Source organism: Rhea pennata, chromosome 19 (genome assembly GCF_028389875.1).
Source record: "Rhea pennata isolate bPtePen1 chromosome 19, bPtePen1.pri, whole genome shotgun sequence".
NCBI classification, from domain to species: Eukaryota; Metazoa; Chordata; class Aves; order Rheiformes; family Rheidae; genus Rhea; species Rhea pennata.
Genome location: NC_084681.1, coordinates 1,761,301 through 1,783,374, shown reverse-complemented (window position 1 = coordinate 1,783,374; position 22,074 = coordinate 1,761,301). Strand labels below are relative to the sequence as shown.

Sequence of the window (22,074 nt, the reverse complement as noted above, 5' to 3'; positions counted from 1 at the left end):
CCTCTATCTAAGAGCAAAATTAAAAGCAGTAAACCAGCTTCCCCTCTTCCTTCTCCCGCAACACCTCCGTTAAAACGTGCCGGGGGAGCGGGCGAAAGCACCAGGGCAGCCTGCTTTACACAGCCCTAAAACCTGGAACTAAACAATTTACTAACAGATGTAGCTATAAAAGGCCCCATTATCACATCCTGCTCAGTAACAATGTCCTCATTCAAATCGCTTCCCCTCCTCGGAGGGTTTATTTTTAAACCACAGTGCTAAAGAGAGGAACAGGCCACTGGGGCTGCAAAGACTAAAGCTCTTGTTCAAAGTGAGCCTTGTTTAGCATTATCTTGATAAGATAAACAAGGATAATGGCTTTTTCTTTCTCTGCTTTTTTTTCCTTTGCCCTCTTTCTTTTATTTCAATGCTAACAGGAACTGAACCAGTGCACTTTGCAGATCAAAGCTGGGACCAGAGATTTCTGCAGTAACTTACTGGAGAACATGTGATTTCCAGCTGTTAACGTCCCCAGGCCACGGAGAGGACGGTGGTTCCAGCGGCTCCCGAGGCCTTGGCCAGGGCCGTCGCGGGTTCGAGGACGGCCGCTCGCCCAGAGCTTCACCACCAGCACCACCGTCCCAGGCTGCGGCTCTGCCAGGGCCCTTCGGTCCCAGCCTGCAGCATCCTCCACGGAGGCTCCACTGGAGCTACTATGAAGAACGGCCACCGTGCTCCTGCGAGAGCTTCCTCCGCAGCTGGCCCTCAGGGCAGGCATGGTCTGGGGAGGGTATGGCCACCTACCTGCTCCTCAGTGATCCTTCCCTGCACCGTTTCCACCTAGAATTGCCTCCAAGGTCAGCCTCCACATCAGCTCCAGTGGAAAATGCAGACAGATGACAGACAGACACCCAGCATGGTTGTATTCTCATCTGTGACACCCAAGCCCACACATACAGGTTGCTGGTCCCGGCACCGCGACCTCTGTGAAAGCCTCACGACTCGACTCTCATGAACACAGAGCTAAAACGCTCTGTCACTGCAGAGTCACCATGACCACCGTGGCATGGTCATTTGTAGGGGGTCAGTTCACCCAGACAACGTCTGGTCGCTCAACGACCTGCTCCAAGAAAGGCTAGGCAGCTCCCGACGTTACCTCCTCCCAGAGAGGTACGAGAGCGGAGCAGCTCTGTGTTGACCTCCCCTGCCTGGGCAGAGAAAGGTTAATGAGGTGCAAACCCGAGGGGTGCGAGGTGGGCACAGAGCAGCCACGGAGCAGCGGGCAGGCTCAAAGGCATCACTCACGGACGTGCACGCGAATGCACAGGCCAATTCGTCCACACGTCCTGCCACCAAAGCGCCCACACCCTCACCCCGACTGTCTGCGTCCCCCGGGAAAACCCAGAGAGCCCGGAGAACAGCCCGGACAGGGCTGGGCAGGAGACCCCAGTAAGCGAGGCCGATCACCGTGGGATTAGGCAATAAGAGCCAATTAAGAAGGTGAATCATGTGCTGCACCGTGCGGAGCAGCCGAACAGAGAGGCCATTGTCCACCGGCCCCCGGCAGGGACCGGGCGCTTTGTCTGCACGGCTCTGCGGCTGGCTACTTCCGAGCCTCCTTCTTCCCGACTCTCATAAATGTGAATCCCAAGGGAAGTCAGAGCTTTGGGACAGCGTCTTGCAGGCTGCACGCAGCACGGCTGGGCAGCGCAGAGCGGCGGCGGAGGGCGGCCTGCGCGGGAGGGGGCTGCGCGGCTCTGCGGCCCCGCGGACTTGCTTTCCCAAGAGTTGACTACTCATGTCCAGAAGGAATTTTTGGATAGTGAGCCCAGGCTGTCCTGGATGATCAATAACCCTTCTAGGCAGGCAGAGCTTATGCAAGGGGAGATGACTCAAAATGCTGATGTATAAATATCTAGAAGGCAGAAACAAAAAGGACTAAGGGAGACTCCTTGGAAGAGGAGGCGGCTTCTGGGCAACTGGACTGATAGAAACGGGCACGTGAGTCTCCAGAAAAGACCACAGACACCAAGCAAAGGGAACAGAGGTCCACATCATGCTTTGTGTTGTATCTGCACGCTGAGTGACCACCACAGAAAGAAGCAAGCAAGCATTGCACAGAATTTCCAGAGAGCCAGATGTTACGTGGGATGCCAGCTGTCTTTCATAAGGATTACAAATTAACCAAAAACCCTCCTCAGTCTAGACACTTGAGTAAGAGAAGAAAGAAGAAGTGAGAGAGAAGAGTTGGGGAGACTATTTATAAAACTGGTGATGTAAATGCAAACACCAAGCAAGGGATTAGCAGCCAGCAGCCCAGTTCCCAATTACATGTTGGAGACTTTTTGCTAATAACGTGGGAGGTCTCTCTTCCCGCCACGTATGGCAATAAATAACGGTTACAGAACGCATCCCACCCCAGAAACATCCCTTGAACAAATCACAATATTCACACAAAAGGAGATGAGGTCACCACCGCTCCGATATGATTTCACTCTGCACAAACACACACATAAAGAGCCTGGACACCGACAACGGGAAAGGCACTGAGCAAACCGCTCGGCCTTCCCACCACCTGCGTGGCCCCGGGTTTCTCTTGCACACATAAACACGCTCCTCCTGCGAGCAAGAGGAACCGCGCGAGGAGCTGATGCTCTCCAGCCGCGCCAGCAGTCTCTGAAATCCTTCTGCACAGATGTGCACGACAGAGGCTGGACCGCCACGGCTTTCCAGCCAGACCTTCACCAGCAAGAGACACGCAAACCAACGAAGGAAAACGAGCATTGCCACCAAACTTCCCGGTACAAATGCAGCGAAGCAGCATCAGACTTACTCATGCAAGCACCAGAGTTGGAGCAATTTAGCAAGAGGGCTTTCGTGGCATCTCCTCCACCCAGCTCTGCCACGGCCTGCATGACTTCAGGCAGGTTTTCCCTGATAAATCAGTGACACTGGGAGTCTCTAATTTTAGTTTTTGAATTTCAAAAACGGACAAAGTGTCCATCCTCACTGAAAGACCTTCCTGTGCGCAATTCAGCTGCTCTTGCATGACAGTCCCCGTTTACCTCTCCCCCTGCTCGGGGAGGTGGGGCGGTAGCGCAGCCCACGCTGGGGCAGTGGCCCAGCGATGCCCCTTCACGCATCTGCTGTGCTCCTGCAGCAGTGATGCAGCCAGGTACAGCCTCCTCCAGCTAAACTTATCTCCAGAAAGAGCAGCTGCCCCTCTATGCGACAGAAAAGCACCACAGTGAATCCAAGTGCCAGGCACAGCATCTGCCTGAACAGCTCGCCAGCAGCTAAGACCAAAGAGCACTTATAGCCCCACAATTCACAAATATTTGTGATAGCAAAACTGAGACCCCAGCAGCAGAGGCAAGGCTGCAGTAACCAACTCCCCTTGCCGTTCAGAAGCACCTCCAGAAAGGGCAGTTGTCCATTGCCACCTGGCCCCAGAGCCGGACCCCAATCCACCGCCCACTCCGAGGCTGTGCAAGTGCAGGACAACACAGAGGCATGAGCACAGATCCACCCTGACCTCCCAAGCTCGGCGGCAGCAGGATTGGTGTTGTGAGGCCAAGGTAAATTGCTGAAGACATAGTTGGCTGCCAAGAACTACCGAGGAGCCACTCTCGCGGCTGGAAGCCTGCCTGACAGCAACGGCATATCTGCAATGGTTTCCTTTCGTCAGGGGGCTGTGAACATACATTCGCCTTGGCACGAATCCCCTCAGTTCTGTTCAGCACTGGGATACAGAAGCATTCCTACAGGAAGAGGCCGTTTATCCATCATCCGGATCAACCGCTGTGTTGCAGGAGAGCGAACAAGGGGTGGGCTGGAGCATCTGGGTTGCGACAGAGTAGCAATTCTCTAGCACTGTAAAGTCAAGAAGAATCTGGTTCTTGTTGGACTCCAGGGGTCTGGTTTAAACTGGGTAGGTTTCTTCTATAAATTTCAATTCACTCCAAATCCAGTCTCCAGCAACCAGAATCATGGTGACCAAATCCAGCTACCATATTTCTGGGGGACCAGTAAAACATTTGCGCTCCGGTCCAGATCCAACGATTGGAAAACAACATGTTTGTTCTCTACCTGGGGATCTCCACATCAGACACCAAGCAACAAAGAGCAGTAAGACCAAGACTTAACTTCCAAGCATTGTACAAAGCGTAACCAGAAGGACCAGCTCAGCTCAAGAGCTAGCCCAAGCAGAGACAGTCCGATCTTCTGCAATGCTCAAGTTACCTGCAGGTAGACACGAGCTAATCCGGGCTGCCGAGGCCAGCTTTGCTCAGGTCTGTCTGTAGGTCGATAGACTATCCAGGCACTGCAGCAGAACAAACGCTTCCTGGTGTGGAGAACATCTGGTAGCTTTGAAGGCAGTTCAATAAAAACACTGCAGGCCACACAGGTTTTCCACTGCATTTTTTTCCCCTGAGTGCATGTGCAGATTTCTCTATTACAGACCCGGCCACTGAAGATAGCAGGGAGCTGTAGAAAGCTCCAGAGCTGCTTCATAAGAGGCTGAACATATTGATATGTTTGTTTCCATACTGACCTAACTATTCATACAGATCTCACTCACTCCCCAGTAACAATTTTTCTTGGATACAGGATTAAGCTAAAACATCGTGGTCAGTCTGGCACAGCTTCCATTTACCAGTGGTGAAAGTCTGTTCATCCGGGATAAGGAATGAGAAAGGAGGATATGGCACTCTCCAGCCTACAGCAACCCTTGGCTTGGCCTCACACTCAAGGCCATTTTGTGGGCTCTCATTTACTCTGCAAATCAAGGGTTTTGAGGAAGTTCAGCAGCATCTGCCAAGCTTTCAAATAGAAACGGGGAAATTTGATCCAAGATCACAAAACCTCCTGTGAAATGCTCTAAGAGCAGCAACCAGAGGGAGAAATACTGCATAATATATTTCTGCACATACTTGTTTGTAAACAGATCTCCTGAGGGTAAAGCATTTCAAGCTTGCCTTGTCTTGCTTTCCAGACAGACTTCAATTTCTAGCCATCCTGCTTCCTTTTTCTAATGACCAAGTAGTTTAGTATCTACTTACAATAAAACACTGTTTTACTAAGGATGAAGAGAGAATTACAAGGATTTTGCAGGGAGAAATGCACATGTTTATCACCTTTGCTGCTTTATCAGCATAAGTGTAGAGTATCTGTCCCTCAAAAGTCAAATCAGTATTTTCCATTGGGAACTCCTGCACTCCAGCAAACTGAAGACAAAAGCGCTTCCCAACCACCCAATCTCATTTAATCTGTCACCGAGAAGCCAATCTGCATATTCGTACATGGGGTTTGGGGCATCTGTACATTAGCCATGATGAAAAATGCAGCATCCGAAGGGTCAAAATCCATTCACCTGCCCCACCTAGACAACTGCTCAAGGGATGCAGAAACGGTTAAAGGACAGCACTGCAGCTCCCTGCTACGTGCGGTCACCCTTCCTGTTTGTGCTGGGTGCTCTAAATAACGTCCAGCTCCACGGCAAGCGTTAGACGCTGGTGTGCCCAAAGCGCTGCTCAGGAGAAGCGGCGAGATGCGGGCAAGGGCGGCTCGGCCCCGGCGAGGGCTCCAGCGGTGCCGGGCTGACGCTGGGGCCATCTCAACAGCAGCTGCACGAGTCAGAGAAGCAAGGAGCATCTCATCTCCAGCCAGGGCTCTCTCAGCTCCCAAACACCCACCGTGTTGGAAACGGACCTGGATTTTCTTTCCTGCTGCTTGTGCTGCTCCTGCACTTTGAGTGCTGCAAAGCCTCCCGGTCCTTGCAGAGCAGCAAGGAAAAACACTTACCATTCAGGAAAAATTTCCCTCAAGAAACCTGCCAGCTAGTTAACTTAATAACAAACATATACCTTCAGGGGAGTCTAATTAAAAGGTCCTTAATAACCATCTCCCAACAATTTTGTTTTGTAACCAGAGGCAAAGTTCGGCTTTAAGCTACACATCAGAAAAGAGCAGTCTGGCTGAGGAATAAGTATTCGTCTCAGCTCTTGGGGAAACGTGGAATTCCCCATCCGGCCCCACCTCGCGTCGCATCAGTAGGTGCTTTTTCTCCATTAGGTGTTTCTGCGCACGTCCTTGATCTGCTGAAGAGGCCGGCAGTGAGGCTGTAACCCACCTTTTCATCCCACACACGGAACTTCTTTACAAGCTCCGCCGTGGATCTGCTCATAAGGAAGAGCCAGAGCCTGTGTGCGCGCACGAGGGAGAAATCCAGCGCGCGTCTTCTGCTGTCTCCCAGACCACAATGATTTCCATTCATTCAAAGAAAACACAGTACAAATTTTTTGCCTGGTTTCAATCTCCGTACATTAATCAAGCCTCAGTCTTTTTTTTTCCCCCCAGCCTGAGAGACACAGCGTGGGAGGCACAGGCTGTCCCATGAAATAATATTTTCCAAGTCAAAGTCTGCCTGTCAACTCAAAGCCTCTTTTCTGTCTGTTTTACCAAAGCTGGACAGGAAACGATCTGCGGGCACAACGGAGGGGACCGGGGCCAGCGCCCGCCGCCGCCGGGGGCTGCTCACTGGGCCCAGTGCGCAACGAGAACTTCAGCGCGACTCGAGCGCCCTGGCGTTGCTGTAACTCGCAGAAGAACCAGGCGCTGCCTCGACGAGCTCGGGGTTCGAAGGAGTAGAGAGCACGCGCAGCGCGCGGCCAGCGCCAGCTCCCGCCCGCTTCGCCGGGGCGGCAACGCCGAGAGCACTGCGCGGGTGCAGACGCGAACTTAAATCCCTTCGTCGGTTTTCTGAAGCCAGGAAGCGGCAACGACACCGGCCCTGGCGCCCTGCCCGCCGCGGCCGCGAAGCCGGCGCCTCGGCCGCCCGCTCCGGCCCCGGGAGCCACCCGCACGCGCGCCGCGGCGGGGACGAGCCCCACGGGAAAGCAGCCCGCGGGCCGGCGCGCGGAGCAGCGCGGGCGGCCGAGCGGTGCCTGCGGGGCAGCCGGCTCCCCCCCCCCCAAAGGCAGTCACCCTGCGCCCTGACACAGAGCTCTGCCACGTGCGTACATCACTTGCGATCTGAATTATTCGCATCAGCAGTATCCTACGACGAGCAGCTGGCCAAGTCACGCACAGCTTAATAAAATATTTCATCCTATTTTTTAAGCTTTTAGCCCTTTATATGCACCGCCTGCTCAAAGTAATCTACTGCATTTTACCTTATATCGGTTTCATCCATTTTAACGTTCTTTCGCACCTCACCTCTGCAGCAGGAAGAGCAGCCCCCCGCTACGGATTTCGCCAGCGCAAAAGCCACGTTCAAGAGTTCAGCGCGTTTTCTCCAGGCTCAGCCGGGAGCCGCGCGAGCGGGGGCCGCGGGAGCGCCGCTGACACCACCTCGCGCCGGCCGCCCGGCCTCGGGACGGCTCTGCCGTGGCGCCTCGCCCCCGCACCGCTCCGGCGCCGGCCCTTCGCTCTGCTCCCGCGGCGCTCCGCGGGGACGCGGAGTTTTCCACCTCGGTCATGGATTTAAAAGTAAAAATGCACGATAGGCTTTTGGGGAGGAAAAGTGCAAAATAACCCCCTCAACGCCTCCCCTCGCAGCACCGCCCCAAACTAAAACCGAACCGGCGCTGACAAACCCGCCGTTCCCAGCGTCTCCGAACAAGGATCCCAGCAAAAAGCGTGCAGGCAAGCCTGTTCGCAGCACTTGCCCGTAGCTTTGAGCTTGATTTTCCAGCCTTAACACTCACCTTTTATCGCCTTTTTTAAATCACGCGCCCAAACGGGAAGGCAGGCGGCTCGCAGCGCGCTCCTCCTCGGCCCGGCCGGGGCGAGGGGCGACGCCGCGGAGAGCCGCAAGCGGAGACGCGACCGTCTCGGCTGCGGGCGTTTCCCACGCCGGCGGCGCGAGGCCCGAAGCCGAGGGGAAAGAAATCCCTTAGCAGGAAAGCAGAAGAGGTTTCCGCAGACCGTCACGTTGTCTTGGCCTTCTCCAAAGGGACGGCGGTGGGAAAACCTCCGAGCAACCCGGTCAGAGGGCTGCAGCGACCATCACGAGGAAGCGCCGCCGCGACCGCGCGGCAGATCCCCGCTCACCCGCCGCGCTGAGCTCGGCCGCCGCTCACCGCGCGGGCGACGCCGGGACGCTCCCGCCGCAGCCCCGGCCCCCCCGTGCCGCGGGGCGCCGAGCTCCCGCTCCAAGGGCCCCCTCCTGCCCGGGGGGGGGGGGGGGGCTCATCGTAGAGACGTTTCCCCGCTAAAAGCGAAATCGCCTGCCCAAGCTCTCGGCGAGGTTTTCTGCTCGCTCTGCTGCAGCGTAACACAGGCACGCTGGGGTGCTCCGGCTATTCCGACCCAAGAAATTAAATTTATGGTGAATTCTGCCTCGACGGAAAAATAACGAGGAAGAGCCGATGCTCCTTAAGAAAACAGATTTGGCTTTTGAGCACTCGGACACGTCGTGCTCATAAACCGTGCTGAAGTACACGAAGGGGGAAAGAAGAACCGTGACTACGCTCCAGCGTCCCTGCTCCGTCCCCCGAGGGGCAACTTTGCCACTCATGAAGCGCCGGGCTCGCCCCCGACGAAGCAGACGTCGCCAGGCACGGAAACAGGGCACTTCAGCTTTTATTTATTTATTTTTGTTATTTAAAAAAAGGGCCTAGGTGCACTGCCCGCGGGAGCCTCGCGGGGACAGCTGGTCTCTGCTCCGCAGGAGGAGGACAGATGCACGCTCGCACGCAGTGCGGGAAAACCAGCCCCGCTGCCGAGGCTCCACATTACCGGGGCTCAGGAACACATTTCGTCAGCTACCTCTGACACAGCAGACGAAACGGGTGCCCCCCACACCACAAGCAATAAACGAAAACTAAAAAAAAAAAAAAAACCCAAAAAGCCGTAAACCAGAGGGCAAGTCCTGGCACGGCTCCTCTGCCAGCGAAAAGCAGCGGCAGCCGGGAAGAGCGAGACGCGCAGGAACGGACTCTGCACACCCGGTGGCAGCAAAGAAACGCGGAGAGCGCGAGAGGAGGCCGGGCTGCCGCCGGGATGCTCCTGCCGCCGGGATGCTCCGGGGACGCTCCCGCCGCCGGGATGCTCCCGGGACGCTCCCGCCGCCAGCAGCCCGGCCGAGCCCAGCACCGCAGTCGCAGGCAGCTCCAGCTAGCGCACAGGGTTTTTTGTTTTTAAGCAAGCCCCAGGCATATCTCTTGGATAGAAAATCAGCTAAAGAGCTATTCTTGGCAGTGCCGTAGTTTGCTTCGCGCGTGCAAGACTTCCATCGGTCGGCGAAGCATTCGAGCTCATCGGCGAGCTCATAAACGCTTCTCGCCACACAAAGTTCGAACTCGCCAGCCGTCCTGCAAGGCGGCTCTGCTCAGCTCCAGCTCGGCACGGTATTAGCAGTTAGTCACCCCCGGGGTGGGGAGGCGAAGGCAGGATGGAGGAGGTAAACTGAGTCACGCATCTTTCTCAGTAAAATGCTATTTTAAAATTAATGGACAAGGGGAGGCTCACGACTGTCGTGCCCCCTAACAGCTGAGGCTGACCTAGGAGCAATTTCCCTTCCAAATGTGTCAAAAGATTTGACTTTATTTCTCACACGAGCTCAAACCAAATGCAATTCCACTGTAACATTTTAAGCCTACTTAATACAAATTGGCTACCCAGCCGAGTTTGCGGAGTCGGCCCGTAGCGCTCCGACGCTCTCAACGGTTACGCTAAAACTCTGGAACAGAACGATCGGCGCTGTGCTCGTGCCCCGCGGCTGCCGGCGGGCAACGGGACGCCCCCACGGCTCACTGTGCCAGGAGCCGGCGAGAATTTAAATCTGCGCTCTCGCCGCCCCCAAATAGGTTCATGCACTGAGCAGTTTTTGTTCTGCCTGCAGATGACAACGATAGGCAGATTGATGGCAACGAAGTTATTTTGTCTCCCTTCGCAGCTGACTAAATTTGCATTGCTGTTTTCATAGTACAGATTCCACCTTTCATCATGATTAATGCTGTTGTAAATACAGAGAAAGAACCAGCTGCTTCTGGCTTCTCAGCTTTTACTGAGCAGCTGATGAAAACAAGTCCTTTTGTTAGAGCATCTCGAGAGCCTCCACCGGCTTCACGAAGAGCCTTTTATTTCGAAAGGCTGGAGAACGGCCGTTTCCATCGCTGCTGCTTTGCGCCCCCCTCGTCACAAACCCGGACTGGATCGGCCATAACCGAGCGGAGCCCGGCGGCCGCCGGCTGCGAGAGCATCCGAGCGACGCGCAGGCGAACGCAGCGGCCCGGACGCCCGCGAGCTCGCCGGACGGCGCGGGGAGCCGCGGCGGGTTTCCCGGCCGGCCGCCGAGCGCTGCCAGCGGCTCCGTCCCCCCGCACGGCCCCCCCTTCCCAGGCTTCCCCCCGTTCTCCCATTTCTTTAGCAATCGCCTCCATCAGCCGAGAAGTTTCAGCTCCAGCTGGGGGGAGCAGCAGGATTTTTCCAGCTTTTATTCACAGCGAAAGCGCAGCTTTCGCCGCTGCCTAGTGCAAAAACACCTCCAAAGCACAGAATCAGCAGTAATCTGGGGGCTGCACCAACGCCCCGCGTTCACGTCTGTCCTGGAGAGAAGCACAAAACACTGTGCACTAACGTGCAAGTACGTCGGTGCCGTAAAAATCCAAGCACGGGCAAGAGCCACGGCTGGAGGCCGGCGCGCTGCCGAGCCCCGCGAGCAGGTCTGCAGAGACGCCCGCAAGTCTGCGGGTCTTTATTGCCACCAATTAAAGAGGCTTCTTCTAGCAGCTCATGCAATTTGTGCTCTAAAAATTACTAAAGCAATTTTGCAGGCTGTGCTGCGGACAAACGTTCGCAAAAGAGGGAGCGACAGGGCTGAGCTCTGCGAGCGGGGGGCAGAGGTTCGGCGGCGGCGCCGGCCGCCCTGCCTCGCCTCGCCCTTCGGGCTGCAGAGACGCGCGCTTGCCTTGCACGCCTCCGGGGAAGCACGCTCCCCCCGGCGACCGGACGGCGGGTGTCCGCAGGGAAGCCCGGGAAGTTTGCGGAAAACCTCGGCGTTTCTCCGAAGGACGAGCGCAGGGTAAACCGGGAGCTCGCGGGGAGCGGCCTCGCCGAGGAGGCCGGGAAGCGGCGCCGAGCCCCAGCACGGCCGCCAAGCCGGGCGCTCCGGCGAGGAGCCGGGGAGGCACCGGAGAGCAGCACGCTCCCGCCTTCGGAGGAGCCGGGAAGCTCCCCGCTCGCCTTGCTCTCGACCGCCTTTAAACGCTCGCTCCCGGCCCCAAGCAGAGGGACCGAGGCTGCGCAGAAAAACTCCAAGCCGCATCCCGAGGAAGGGGGTTGAGGAGGAGGAGGAGCGGGGGAGGAGGGTTCAGCCTCACCACCTCAAACCCGCCGACGCTGCAGACGCGCTGGCGGCGCCTGGGAGGAGATCAGACGCGCGAGCAGGACGCCAAACTAAGGGGGCAAGGAGCAGGAGGGAGAAGCACACGGGTGACGGTTGTAGGACCGTCCCCCTCCGTCTCCAGCGCTTCCCGTCCGCCCTCCCGGCAGAAGGGCCTGCTGCGGCAGAGCCGGGCGGCGAGCGCGGGCCGCGGCTGGTAGCGTCGTACAGGGAGACGACTTCCAGGAGAGGAAAGCACGCGCAGAGCAGAGACGTCCTCGGGGCTTACCTGGCGCTCTGAAACGTTGCCGATGCTGATTTTCCAATAGCGCCAAATCCAACTCCAACTGCCAGACCCTCTGAAACAGGAGGGAGAAAAAGATTAAATTCAAATCCTGCAATAACCCCGCAGCTCGACAGTCTGGCCCTGTCCCCTTGGCTGTGCTCGAGGCCAGCAAGGATTGGCAGGAACGTCGCAGCAATGCTCTGGATGACGTTGTTATCCCTCTAATTTTAGTCATAGCTCTTTGGAAGTCCCAAGAATTACTCCATTTTAGCGATGAGGTGCTCACACAGCACAGCAAGGTGTGTTTCTGACCACAGAAATGGGGTTTCTGACCCCCGGAAATGGGAAACAGCAGCTTTGCAATGGGAAGCGCTCTGTGCACGCAGCGGATTTGCAGTCTGTTATACACAGGCAGGCACGTAACGCGAGGCATCGCCACGCTGCCTGGAGTACTGCCGAGTGCTCTCCGCTAAGAACCCAAAATCGTACGGTAGTTTCTTAGGAAGCTAGCACACAGAGAAGAGATTTCTATATTTATTATAGAGTACACTGGAGGGGAAAGATCACAGTTCCCAAGAGCTTAAAGGCTATTTTAATGAGAGACGTAGCAGTGAGAAACACCAAAGTCTATTTAAAAATATTCAGGCTCAGCAAATCTCTCTGCAGAAAGTCACCTTTTCAAAGCGTACTGTTAACCAGCGCCGCGGGGGAGATCGTGGAAGTGCCAGACGCCAGCTAACTCATCTCCCACTGAACTCTCCGGGAGGGGAGCTGAGCTAAGCTACGACCAGACCCAGCAAGGCCACCTCCTGAATTTCTGCTCTCCTCTTCCCAACTGCTGGCACGATGCCCTTACAAACATCTCAAAGCTAGAAGGAAACCCAGCCTCCATGACACATCGAGACCGGCGCCACGGAAAATAATCACAGACAGAGTCACATCATTGACAAAGGCAAGTTTCCTTACGCTCTTGCGCGGCATCAGCCCTCGCTGCAGCGACAGCAAGTCTGGGGGAAACCAACTCGATCTTCCCCGATCCATCCTAATGTCGCGCTGGGCACAGACAACACAGGATCAGCGGGAAGAAAAATGCCCACCTTGCAGGTTCTTTTAGATTACAGTTTATCACCTAAATCCCCAACAAAAATCAGCTGTTCTGCGGTGGAGCCCCTCCGGCATTGCACCAAGCACCGGAGACCTGCAGTCTGCCGCTGCTTCCTTGCAGGGGCTCCTCAAGGACATTGTCTCCATCTGCCCAGCTCCCAGCCCATCCTCTCTGTTCTCCTTCTCAAACCTCTCTCACCCTCTCTCAAACTTCTCAATGTTCCCTCCCATTGCTGGAACAACTCCTCTTTTCCTTCTAGAAAAGATCTTGTATTGAGGTATCTTCTATTCACCCTGCTTGAGCAGTGGGGTTGGACTAGATGATCTCCAGAGGTCCCTTCCAACCTCAACCATTCTGTGATTCTGTGAGAAAGGGTCAAAGCACTGCTACTTTTTCTTTTGTTCAAAATCCACTTTTTGTTTTTGTAGGAGCTCTTCTTGTATTGCTCCCCTCCAAGCAAGGCGTGGGGAGAACACTCAAAGGACAAAAGCAAACCCGTGTGTGTAGCTCGATGCTGGAGTGGATTTTCCAGCCTTCAAAGGAGGCAGTTACCCACGCAGACCATTCTGGCAGCCGCACAAGGGGACGGGGAGACTCTTCAGATGAGCATTCAAACAGGTTGAAAATGTCACTGAAAGCATGTGTCTGTACATGCAAGGATAAGGTCTCCGAAGAACAGAACCTCGTGTGTGTTTGTGGTCTTTTACATTTCCAGTTGCCTTGGAAACACACTATAAAAAGCAGCACTAACTTGAATTATTATGGCATCTGCATCCTATGTTCAAAGCTGAGCATGTAGAAGTTGAAACACTCTACAACTCCTTAGAGCTCGGATCTGTGTTTCATGCCAATGTTTAGGATGGAGGCAGAGAAAACCAAATCAGGAATCTACCCTAAATACTAGTTTACAGAGCCGGGGAACTCCTGTTTGTCCCTGAAATACCAGGACTGGGTGATAATTCAATCTAGTAAAGCAGTCGGTGCAAGCGGAGACGCACTGGGCACGCCGCCATACCGAGGGCGGCTTGTGCACCGCGCCCGCGCTGCCCGCCCGCGCCGTGGGGACCCCCTGCCCGGAGGACACACGAGCAGCTGAGGGCACCAACAGCGATGACGGACGGCTGCTGCTCACAAGCGGTTTGCACCTGCGGATGGTGAAGGGCTCCCGACATCTCTGCTCCGCAGGGCAGGCAGTTAAGCAAACTTTGGGAGAGGAGGAGCGGCGGGGGGATCTTTTTAAAGGCACTTACTGGCTACGAGGACGTTACGAACCACTGCGTAAGCAGGTCTAGCATTGCTCCTGCTGAAAGATTTTTTTTTTCAAGTACTAATTTGTGTAAAAAACAAAAAGAGTCCAGGCAGAGCGGGGAGATCACAGCCGTTCTCCCCGCTGCAAAGTCATCTCAAGGAACAAGAAACTCAGTAGCACAATCAATGAAAGTACACTCAAAGAAATTCCACACACACGGGAACAAATTACGGGAAATTAAAAATCAACAGCTGGTGCGTAGGAAACTGCTTGTTTGGGGAGGGAGAGGGAGCCGCTGGCGGAAGCTGCGGGAGGGTTCAGGCGCTCACCACCAGCGAGAGGAGAAGGACAGGGCAGCGTCCGGCAGCAGCCACAGGCTCCTTCAGCTCCTGACTTTGCCCAGGGAACCCAGGTCGTTTGGGAAACCTCTAACTATATATTACATGACCACTCAGCCCACTGCAGCGACTCGTTTCAAATGCTTCATTTTAAAAGGGTTGAAAAACCCTGCCAAGGTCGCACGGTAACTTTACCACTGTAAAGATACAGGTTTAGCCTCTTTCAAAGCAAACGTCAAACCTCAGAACTACTCCAATTTGCAAATACACAGAGATTTACGTGGAAAACAACCAGGAAGAGCTCGCTGCCAGTTCCTCCACGCTCAAAGCTCGCGCGGGCTCAGCTGTCCCTGCAGCCCCTCTCCCACAGATTCGGCACATATTCCAATTACAAGGAGCCCAAGCGACTACGCTCCAGGTTGGAAAGGACATGGAGAGAGGAAGTTTCACGCTTCTACGTCAGACAGGCCGTGTTGAAGGCCCTACAGATGGATGTCTAGACATCACCGAAGACGGACATGGGAGAGCTCGTCTCATTGCTCCATTGAAGACTCAGGCGTCAGTCTGAAAAACAACCGGCCTAGTGCAGCTTTCCGTTCTTGGCACAATCCGGCTTTAAACGCTGTCCGTTCGACCGCCTTGGCTGGCCAGATTTCCTCAAGAAATAAGGTTTCTGCAATTACTTTTGTGCCTGTCTCCCGGCGGTAATTTTCCAACACATCCTGCAATTTCAATCCAGCCCTGCCACAGGAGTGCTGAACTCAGAAAATACCTAGTTCTGAGAAAACAGAGCCTTGGAAGGGCAAAGAACACACTCTTACACCGCGGGTGGCCCGTCTCCGGAGGAGGGGACAACGCAGCCAGCCCGATCCCGGCGGAAAAGGCGAGCGAGCCCGCGCTGCGGCCCCCCGCGAGCTGCAGGCGCCAGGCCCGAATTACAGGCTCCGAGTCGCGGACGACGCTACCAAGCGAAAGCGCTGCCGGTGCACCGAAGCTCCTCGGCTCTGGGAGGTCGACTCTGCTGCGGCGCGCAGCTCGGGCGAGGAGGGACGAGGCTGGGCTCCCCCGGCAGCCTTTCCGTGCAGGGCAGGGTTTGCAGAGGGTTGGAGGCTGGAGCACGTGTCAGCCCCTCTCACAAGCAGGCGCTGGAGAGCCAGAGGGTGCCTGCTCGGGACGCCTCGTTAGACAGCAAGCTCGTCGGGGGCTGCAGGCCTTCGCTAACGGGCTGCGATGGTGCCAGGCTGCCACATGAACCTGGCCTCTCTTAGCAGAGTTGCAGAACAAAGAAAGGAAAACACAACCAATCTCAGCCTCGTCAAGCAAATGCTTCTATTTAACCTGAAAAGGGGGATTTTACCTCTCTTGGGCTCCCTTGGCTTTACAATTCAAGATGTTTTATCCTGAAAAGGCATTACCTAGGGATCAGAAACTAATCTGCGGTACCTGAAGGATCAGCTATAAACCTCTCAGTTTGCATTGCTTTCTGCAAAGATACATTTTCATTTTTGCTTGTTCTCCAAGAAAAAGAAATTTTAAAAAGCCTCAAAACCTCAAACTGCAAAGCGTGGCTGTGCTGCAGGGTCATACAGGGACTCCAGTTATCAACACCCAGCTGATTACAGCGGCCAGAGTAAAAAACGTACATCTGCAGGTCTCCCCTTATGCTACAGCCTGCCCAGGGACGCAAGGATCCAAAGCAGGGTCGCTTGGCTGTCGATGGTGCTCACAGGGAACGGGGACGGGCTCCCCGCTCTCTGCTGGGTGGGAACAGCACAGCAGAGCCGCCTCCAGCAAGGAGGAGTAAGAGCTTCCCGCAGCGCTCAGACCCGAGCGCGCGCCGGGCAGGCCCGCGACGCGGTGCAAACACCTCCACCGGCGCTCCGTTCCCCTCGCAGAGCCCCTTCCCAATCCCGCCGTCGCGGCCCGCTTGCGGACGGGCTACGGGAGCGGTGCAGGAGACCTGGGACAGCCAGCAGCAAGCGCTGGCAGCGCCGCCAGCCTGATCGCGACGGGGCGCGAGGGACGCGGGACACGTCAGCTGCAACACAGCCAGCCTGGACAAGGGCAACGAGCAAAATAGAAAAATAACTTCATAACAGCACTGGGCTAAAGCCTTCCTTTTGCTTTCAAAAGGAAAATCTCTCTGCAATAAATCTCTCATTTTTTAAAGCAGCAATAAATTTTAGTTTGATGGAGGAACGGGGAAGGCTCCGGGCAGACCAGACTCGCTACTCAGACACACGCCAATGGCTCGGTGCGTGCCTGGTATTCGATCAAGGGTGAGCAAAACCCCGAACTATGCAGAACCTGGGACGCAAAGAGAGATTCCAACCATCTGCTTTGAACACTGCTCCTTTGCTCCCACTCTCTCAGATTATCCATTTTGTGTTAAAACGCTTGGCCCAGCCCTGCCTCGGAGGCAGAACGAGCCAGAGGACTCGCTGGGACAAGCTGGCTCGTGCAGCAAAAACCAATTTCCATATCTCGGATCAGCAGGGCTCCAGAGGGGCCACAACCCATTTGTCTGCAAACACGTATACGATGCAAATGCCGTGCAAGCTTGAAGTTCAAAGGATCGGCTGGAAAGTGGAACAGCTTACTATTTCGCATCAAACCTTCCCCTTATCACCCATCGCACAAGTCCCTGCGAGCTTGCCAAGCTGAAAGAAGCGGCTGAAATTAAGCAGACTGCTGTTTTTAATCCTATTCACGGCAGCTTACGTGGCAAGGCAGGGATCCCAGGGTAACGCCTCGGCGAGGCCCCCTCGCTCTGCTCCTTCCCGGGCTGCAAGCAGGCGGCCACGAAGCTGAGCCGCGTTGCAGCCCGTGCCCTGCGCCTCCACGGGCCTCCTCCCTCCCGCCACCGCTGCGGACGGGCCGCGGGGCCAGCTGAGCGCGGCGACCGAGCGTGACACGGCCTCGGGCTGCCACCACGGAAAGCCGCTCGCGTCCCTCAGCAGGCCCGTTCGCAAAGAGAAAAGCCAGCAACAAAAGCCCCCTTCCGATTCCCTAGAAATTCAAGCTAGTGAGCAACCTGCATCTCTCCCAGAGCCTTCATAAATTCAGGTAAAGTAAATTAGCCCCAGTTACTACGCAACTCTTGCGCACAAAGAGCAAGAAAACGAACAGAGGGCCTAGATAGACAGCAATAAATATCCTACCGAAACGCAAAAAGAAAATTCCCATTAGACCTAAGTACAGTTGGAATTCACATTTCTCTCCAAATCAGTTCGTAACGAAGTCACCAGAATTTCAGGAACAAGGAAGCGACCCCCAGACGTCCCGGGGCTCTCCCTGGGCTCAGCGGGCTCCACCGACGCGAAGTGCCGCCGGCTCGAGAGGGATCGCCGACGCGCAGGGAAGGAAAAGCTGTTTCCTAAGTCTGGCACTAAATGAAGCAAGCGGTGCTGGGCTAACACGGGGCTTCCCGAGATCTTCCCTTCTGCCAGGTACTGACGACGGCGTGCACCTTCGCGCGTCAGATCCAGCAGCCCGTGTCCCGCCGGAGCGGCCGGGGAGGCCGGGACTGAGCATCTCCCCCCAGGACCCCGGGCTGGCGGAAACGCCTACGGAGCTCCGAACGACGGTCGTCTCTTCCCGGCGGATCCGGGAAGCTGCTTCTCACGGGTGAGGAAATGAACACGCTTCCGACAGGAAGCTACTGCAGGTGCCGGCGTTTCATCAATTATTCATCCTTTTCTTTGAAGGACCATAAGGTCCTAGTGGAAAATTCATCTTGCTGTACTGAGCTTTGTATTTCTGTGAGGGTTTACGTGTGTCCCTGCCTCCACTACTCAAACTCTTAAGTTTTTTTTCCCAAGACTGAATTCCAATTCCCACTAGGTAACATCTTTTTTTTTTTGCCATCACTGCACAAGAAATCGTAGAAATTATCAGATTTCTGTGATTTCCATTTCTCTAGGTATTCACCATTCCAAACCTAGCAAACAGGAAGTTAAAGTAATTTTTTAAATACTCCTTTTTTCTTTAAATAAATCAGAAAGTGGCGGGTCATTTTACAAAAACCATTGCTGACCGCCACGCAGCTGACTGCAGAAAACCGCTGGCATCGATCCAGCTCAGGCGGGCGGGAGGCAAGTCCCCGGGCGCCAGCAGAGGTTCCCAGTCCGGCTGGGAGACAGATGTGCAGGAGCCCTTGTCCTTGTCTCTCTAAACGTGCAAACGAAGAGGCTCCGGCGAGCACAGCGGACGGCCGCGCTGCTCCCCCGGGTCTCCGAGGAGCAGGAGCTTTCCTCCGGCAGCTCGCTGCCGAGTGCAGCACGGCGCAGTTAAACTTCCGCTAAAGCAGCGTTTAAGCCCCAGTTAACTCACCACCAAACGCCTTACTCCGGTGGGATGTTACGCAATTTCACAGGAGCCTTGTCCGAAACAAGCCTCCAGAGCGAGGTCTTCGCGCCACGTGAGTGCACGCACCTATTTTTTACGAGCTCCAGTCTGCCTAGATGCCTGATAAATGCAAACGGAGGGGTAGGTGCTGAGGAGGCTGGATGCGGCCCGGTGCTGACAAAGGCGGGCACCCTTTTTGAAAGACCTAAAGGTGGTGGTGTTGATGTCCACCACCCTAATGCCACCAGGCAAACGCTCCTCCAGATGAACGAGCATCTTTCCCAGAGGTAACAACCGCGAAAGCAGAGTGGAGGCTCGCTGGGAAGGGGCTCTCGCGGGCGCAGCGCGGCCCCGGCGCTCGCCGGAGGGTTTCCCACTGCGCCGAGCCCGCCTCTGCCCGCACCGGCTGCCGCGGCACCCCCAAGCCTGCAGCCGTTCGGGATATTTAAGGTTTCGCCTGCTAGGTAGCACACGAGCGATCCCGCAGGCCGCCGCTCTCGGCCGCTCAGTGCAGCAGGCGCGCTGGAGCTGGCGGGGAGCTTCGCATGCAGATTGCAGCGGACTTTGGTCCAGGCGGTGAAACCCTCTGTTTAATTGGCTTTTGTCACCTTTGCGGCCGTTGCCAAGACACTGCTCATGCACTGCAAACGATGCCGCAGAGGTGAAAGCGCGTTCTCAGTTCTCCCCGGGTTCCCAGGTGCCTGCCTGCAGACGAGCTCTCCAAGCTGCCCGCGCTGCGCCCGCGCCCGGACGGCCCCGCTGGGAAGTCAGCCCGAGGGGCCGCGGGCAGCAGCCTCGGAAACCCACCTTCCAGGCCAGGCCGGCAGCAGAAAGCGCTGTGGAAAATTCACAACTGTTCAAACATGATTTTTGTCCTCTGTTCTCCCGCGGCCGAAGAGCCGGCCCCAAGGCCAACGGTCTCCTCCGCTCCCTTGAGCCCTGGCGAGCAATTTAGCTCCACCAAACTGCCGCACACGCAGGCTGCGTGCGATGTGCAAACCGGCACATATGGACGCCTCCCCCCTTAGCACTTGTCTTCCTTTTCACTCTATTCCTCTGAAATCCAAGGTATAAACAAATCTTATCTTCCTCCCTTTTGCTACTAAAAATAAAGCCTTTCCGCACAAATCAGAGGTGCTGCAAAGCTGCTTAAGAAGAGTCATCGATACCAATGCAAATAGCAGAACTGACAGCGGAAGGAGAGCTGCTTTAATTCTGGAGGAGAACATGCACGCAGAGGGGAGAGGCAGATTGATCAGCCCAGCTGAACAGCTCACGTTTGCTCGCTCCTCACGGAGCACAACGGGTTCCGCACGCGTGTTGCACTCACACTCGTATAACAGTTTCAGTTTCAATAGACCACCAAAAAAATCATCCAAAATGAGCACTGCAAACCCTTAATGGATCTCCGAGAAGCATTCATGTAGATAATCATTTTTCTTTGTAACTGAGATGCGATATCACACCCGCTGCCCCGGATCCTCTCCGGGGGCCGAGTGCACGAGCGCGCCTGTCCCAGGCGAGCGAACTCAATCAGCATTTGCTAATGACAAAGTAACCGGCGTGGAAATCGCACCCTCCCAGCGAGCCCCGGGGTGACAACACCGAGCGCGACCGCAGCGCTGCTCGGCCGCGGAAAGCCGCAGCTCGGGTCCGGGTCTGACACGCGACCCGGGTTGCAACCGCCGCAGCCTCCAGCATCCCACCTCATGCCCACCCGGGGAGCAGCTTAGACCAGCACCCCGGCCGCTGCAACCAGCTGCAAGAAAACACCCCCCCATACACACCCACACCCCCCGGCTTCCCAGGGAACCTCCCTACGGCCGGCACGCCTGCGCCCGCCCGCGAGGCCGGACCGCCTCGGCTCTGCCCTGCTCTGGGACAGCTCTCGGAAGGTGGCACTTTCGTTGCCTTCCCAGACCGATCGCCGGCTGCGAGCTTTGGGGAACGGAGCCGCGGCCACAACTCACTCCTGCCCTGCCCGTGGGATCCCCAGCACAAAACACATCATCTGCTCCTCTCGCCCAGACAGTCGTAAAGCAGGAGACGCATAAAAGAACATTAAAAATGATTAAAACTGCAGCAAGCCACAAAGAAAACATCCAGGTGGTCCTGGATCTAAGCTGTAGGTTCTCCCTCCCAGGCTGTCACCAACCAAATCCTCACCTCGGAAAAGGCAGCAGGCAGGTTCCTGCTACCTGGCACAAGGACACAAGGACTTTTACCCAAACCTTTTTTTTTTTCTCCCCAGCTGAAGCTGCAAACAAGCATGTTTCAAATCATTTTGACACATAACATGCTTTGTTGCAGACATCTGTTCTCTTCCAGGTTTCTTGGGACAAACTTGACCAGCAGCACTTGCTTCCAGACAGGCTGCACCTTCCTTAGGGACGGAAAAATGACGCAGAGCTGCCAAGGTGATGTGGCGAAAGGAAGGCAGTTGGCCTAAATCAACCGCCGAAGCGAGGACCTGCCCCCACGAGGGGAGGGCTCCATCGCGCCTTGTCCGCCCAGAGAGACGGTCACACAACACAACGCGAGCGGGGCAAGCTCTGTACGTCCTGCGCCCCCCCGCTGGGCTGGCACCGGCTGCACCTTCCCCCAGCCGTCACGCCCCACGCACCCCAAGCACCAGCCAGGACCTGACCTACAACTTCTGGGGCTAGACCTCTCTGCTTGGGCAAGTAGAGAGAGGCGCCTATAACACGCCACGGACGACGCATTTACCCGGCTCCCGCACCGCTTTCTTCCCCAAAGCTCCTCTGACGCTGCCTTCCAGGCGCTCGCCACCCCGACCCGGAGCAGTGTCCCAGCAGATTCGCCCGTCCTTCTCATCACCGACGCCACCTAAAAGGCTTTCTGTCTCCAGCCTCCCCTCTCCTGCCTGTCACAATACCTTAGTGCATCCCTAAAACACTTCTGCTTTCCTCTCCAGCGGCTCCACCACCGAAGATGAACTCGTTCCATATTTAGCTCACATGCTCTTTCCTGCTCCTTTGATTTCCATGCTTGATTTGCTCCTTCTCATAAGAAAAAATGTGAGTTGTTAATCAGCTCCCAGTAACGAGAACTGGAGAAAAAAAAATCAGGTGGTGCCACACAAGCACCGGGCACAGAGAGGGTGAGGAGGGGATGCTGTCGTCCCCTTCCCGCGAGACCCGATGGCTTTCTGCAGGCGCCCGGCCCCACTCACCCTGCCCGGCCGATTCACTCTCTTCCAGACACCTCAGCTTAACTCTGACACTTGAGGCAGAAACATAGCAGAAAGGGAATTAGGGATAAAACATGGAGCAATAGGATGGAATACAGAAAACGTGGAACTTATTGCAAAAAGGAAGGGGCGGAGGGGCTGGAGCAAAACAGACTCCCTGTGCTGTGCACTCAGCACCCAGGTACAAACTGGCTCCTCTGCCCCTGCGCCGGGCTGGGCAGCATCACACT

General features: G+C 55.8%; 1 protein-coding gene across 1 annotated transcript in view; it reads right to left on the bottom strand.

The window, feature by feature from the left end:
* The window catches only part of SLC39A11 (solute carrier family 39 member 11), a 97,604-nt gene that overhangs the window by 12,591 nt on the left and 62,939 nt on the right, over positions 1–22,074 (bottom strand). The window contains exon 6 of the mRNA XM_062591670.1: positions 11,598–11,667. Within this exon, the coding sequence (XP_062447654.1) occupies positions 11,598–11,667 (70 nt within the window). The remainder of the gene's footprint in view (positions 1–11,597; positions 11,668–22,074) is intronic.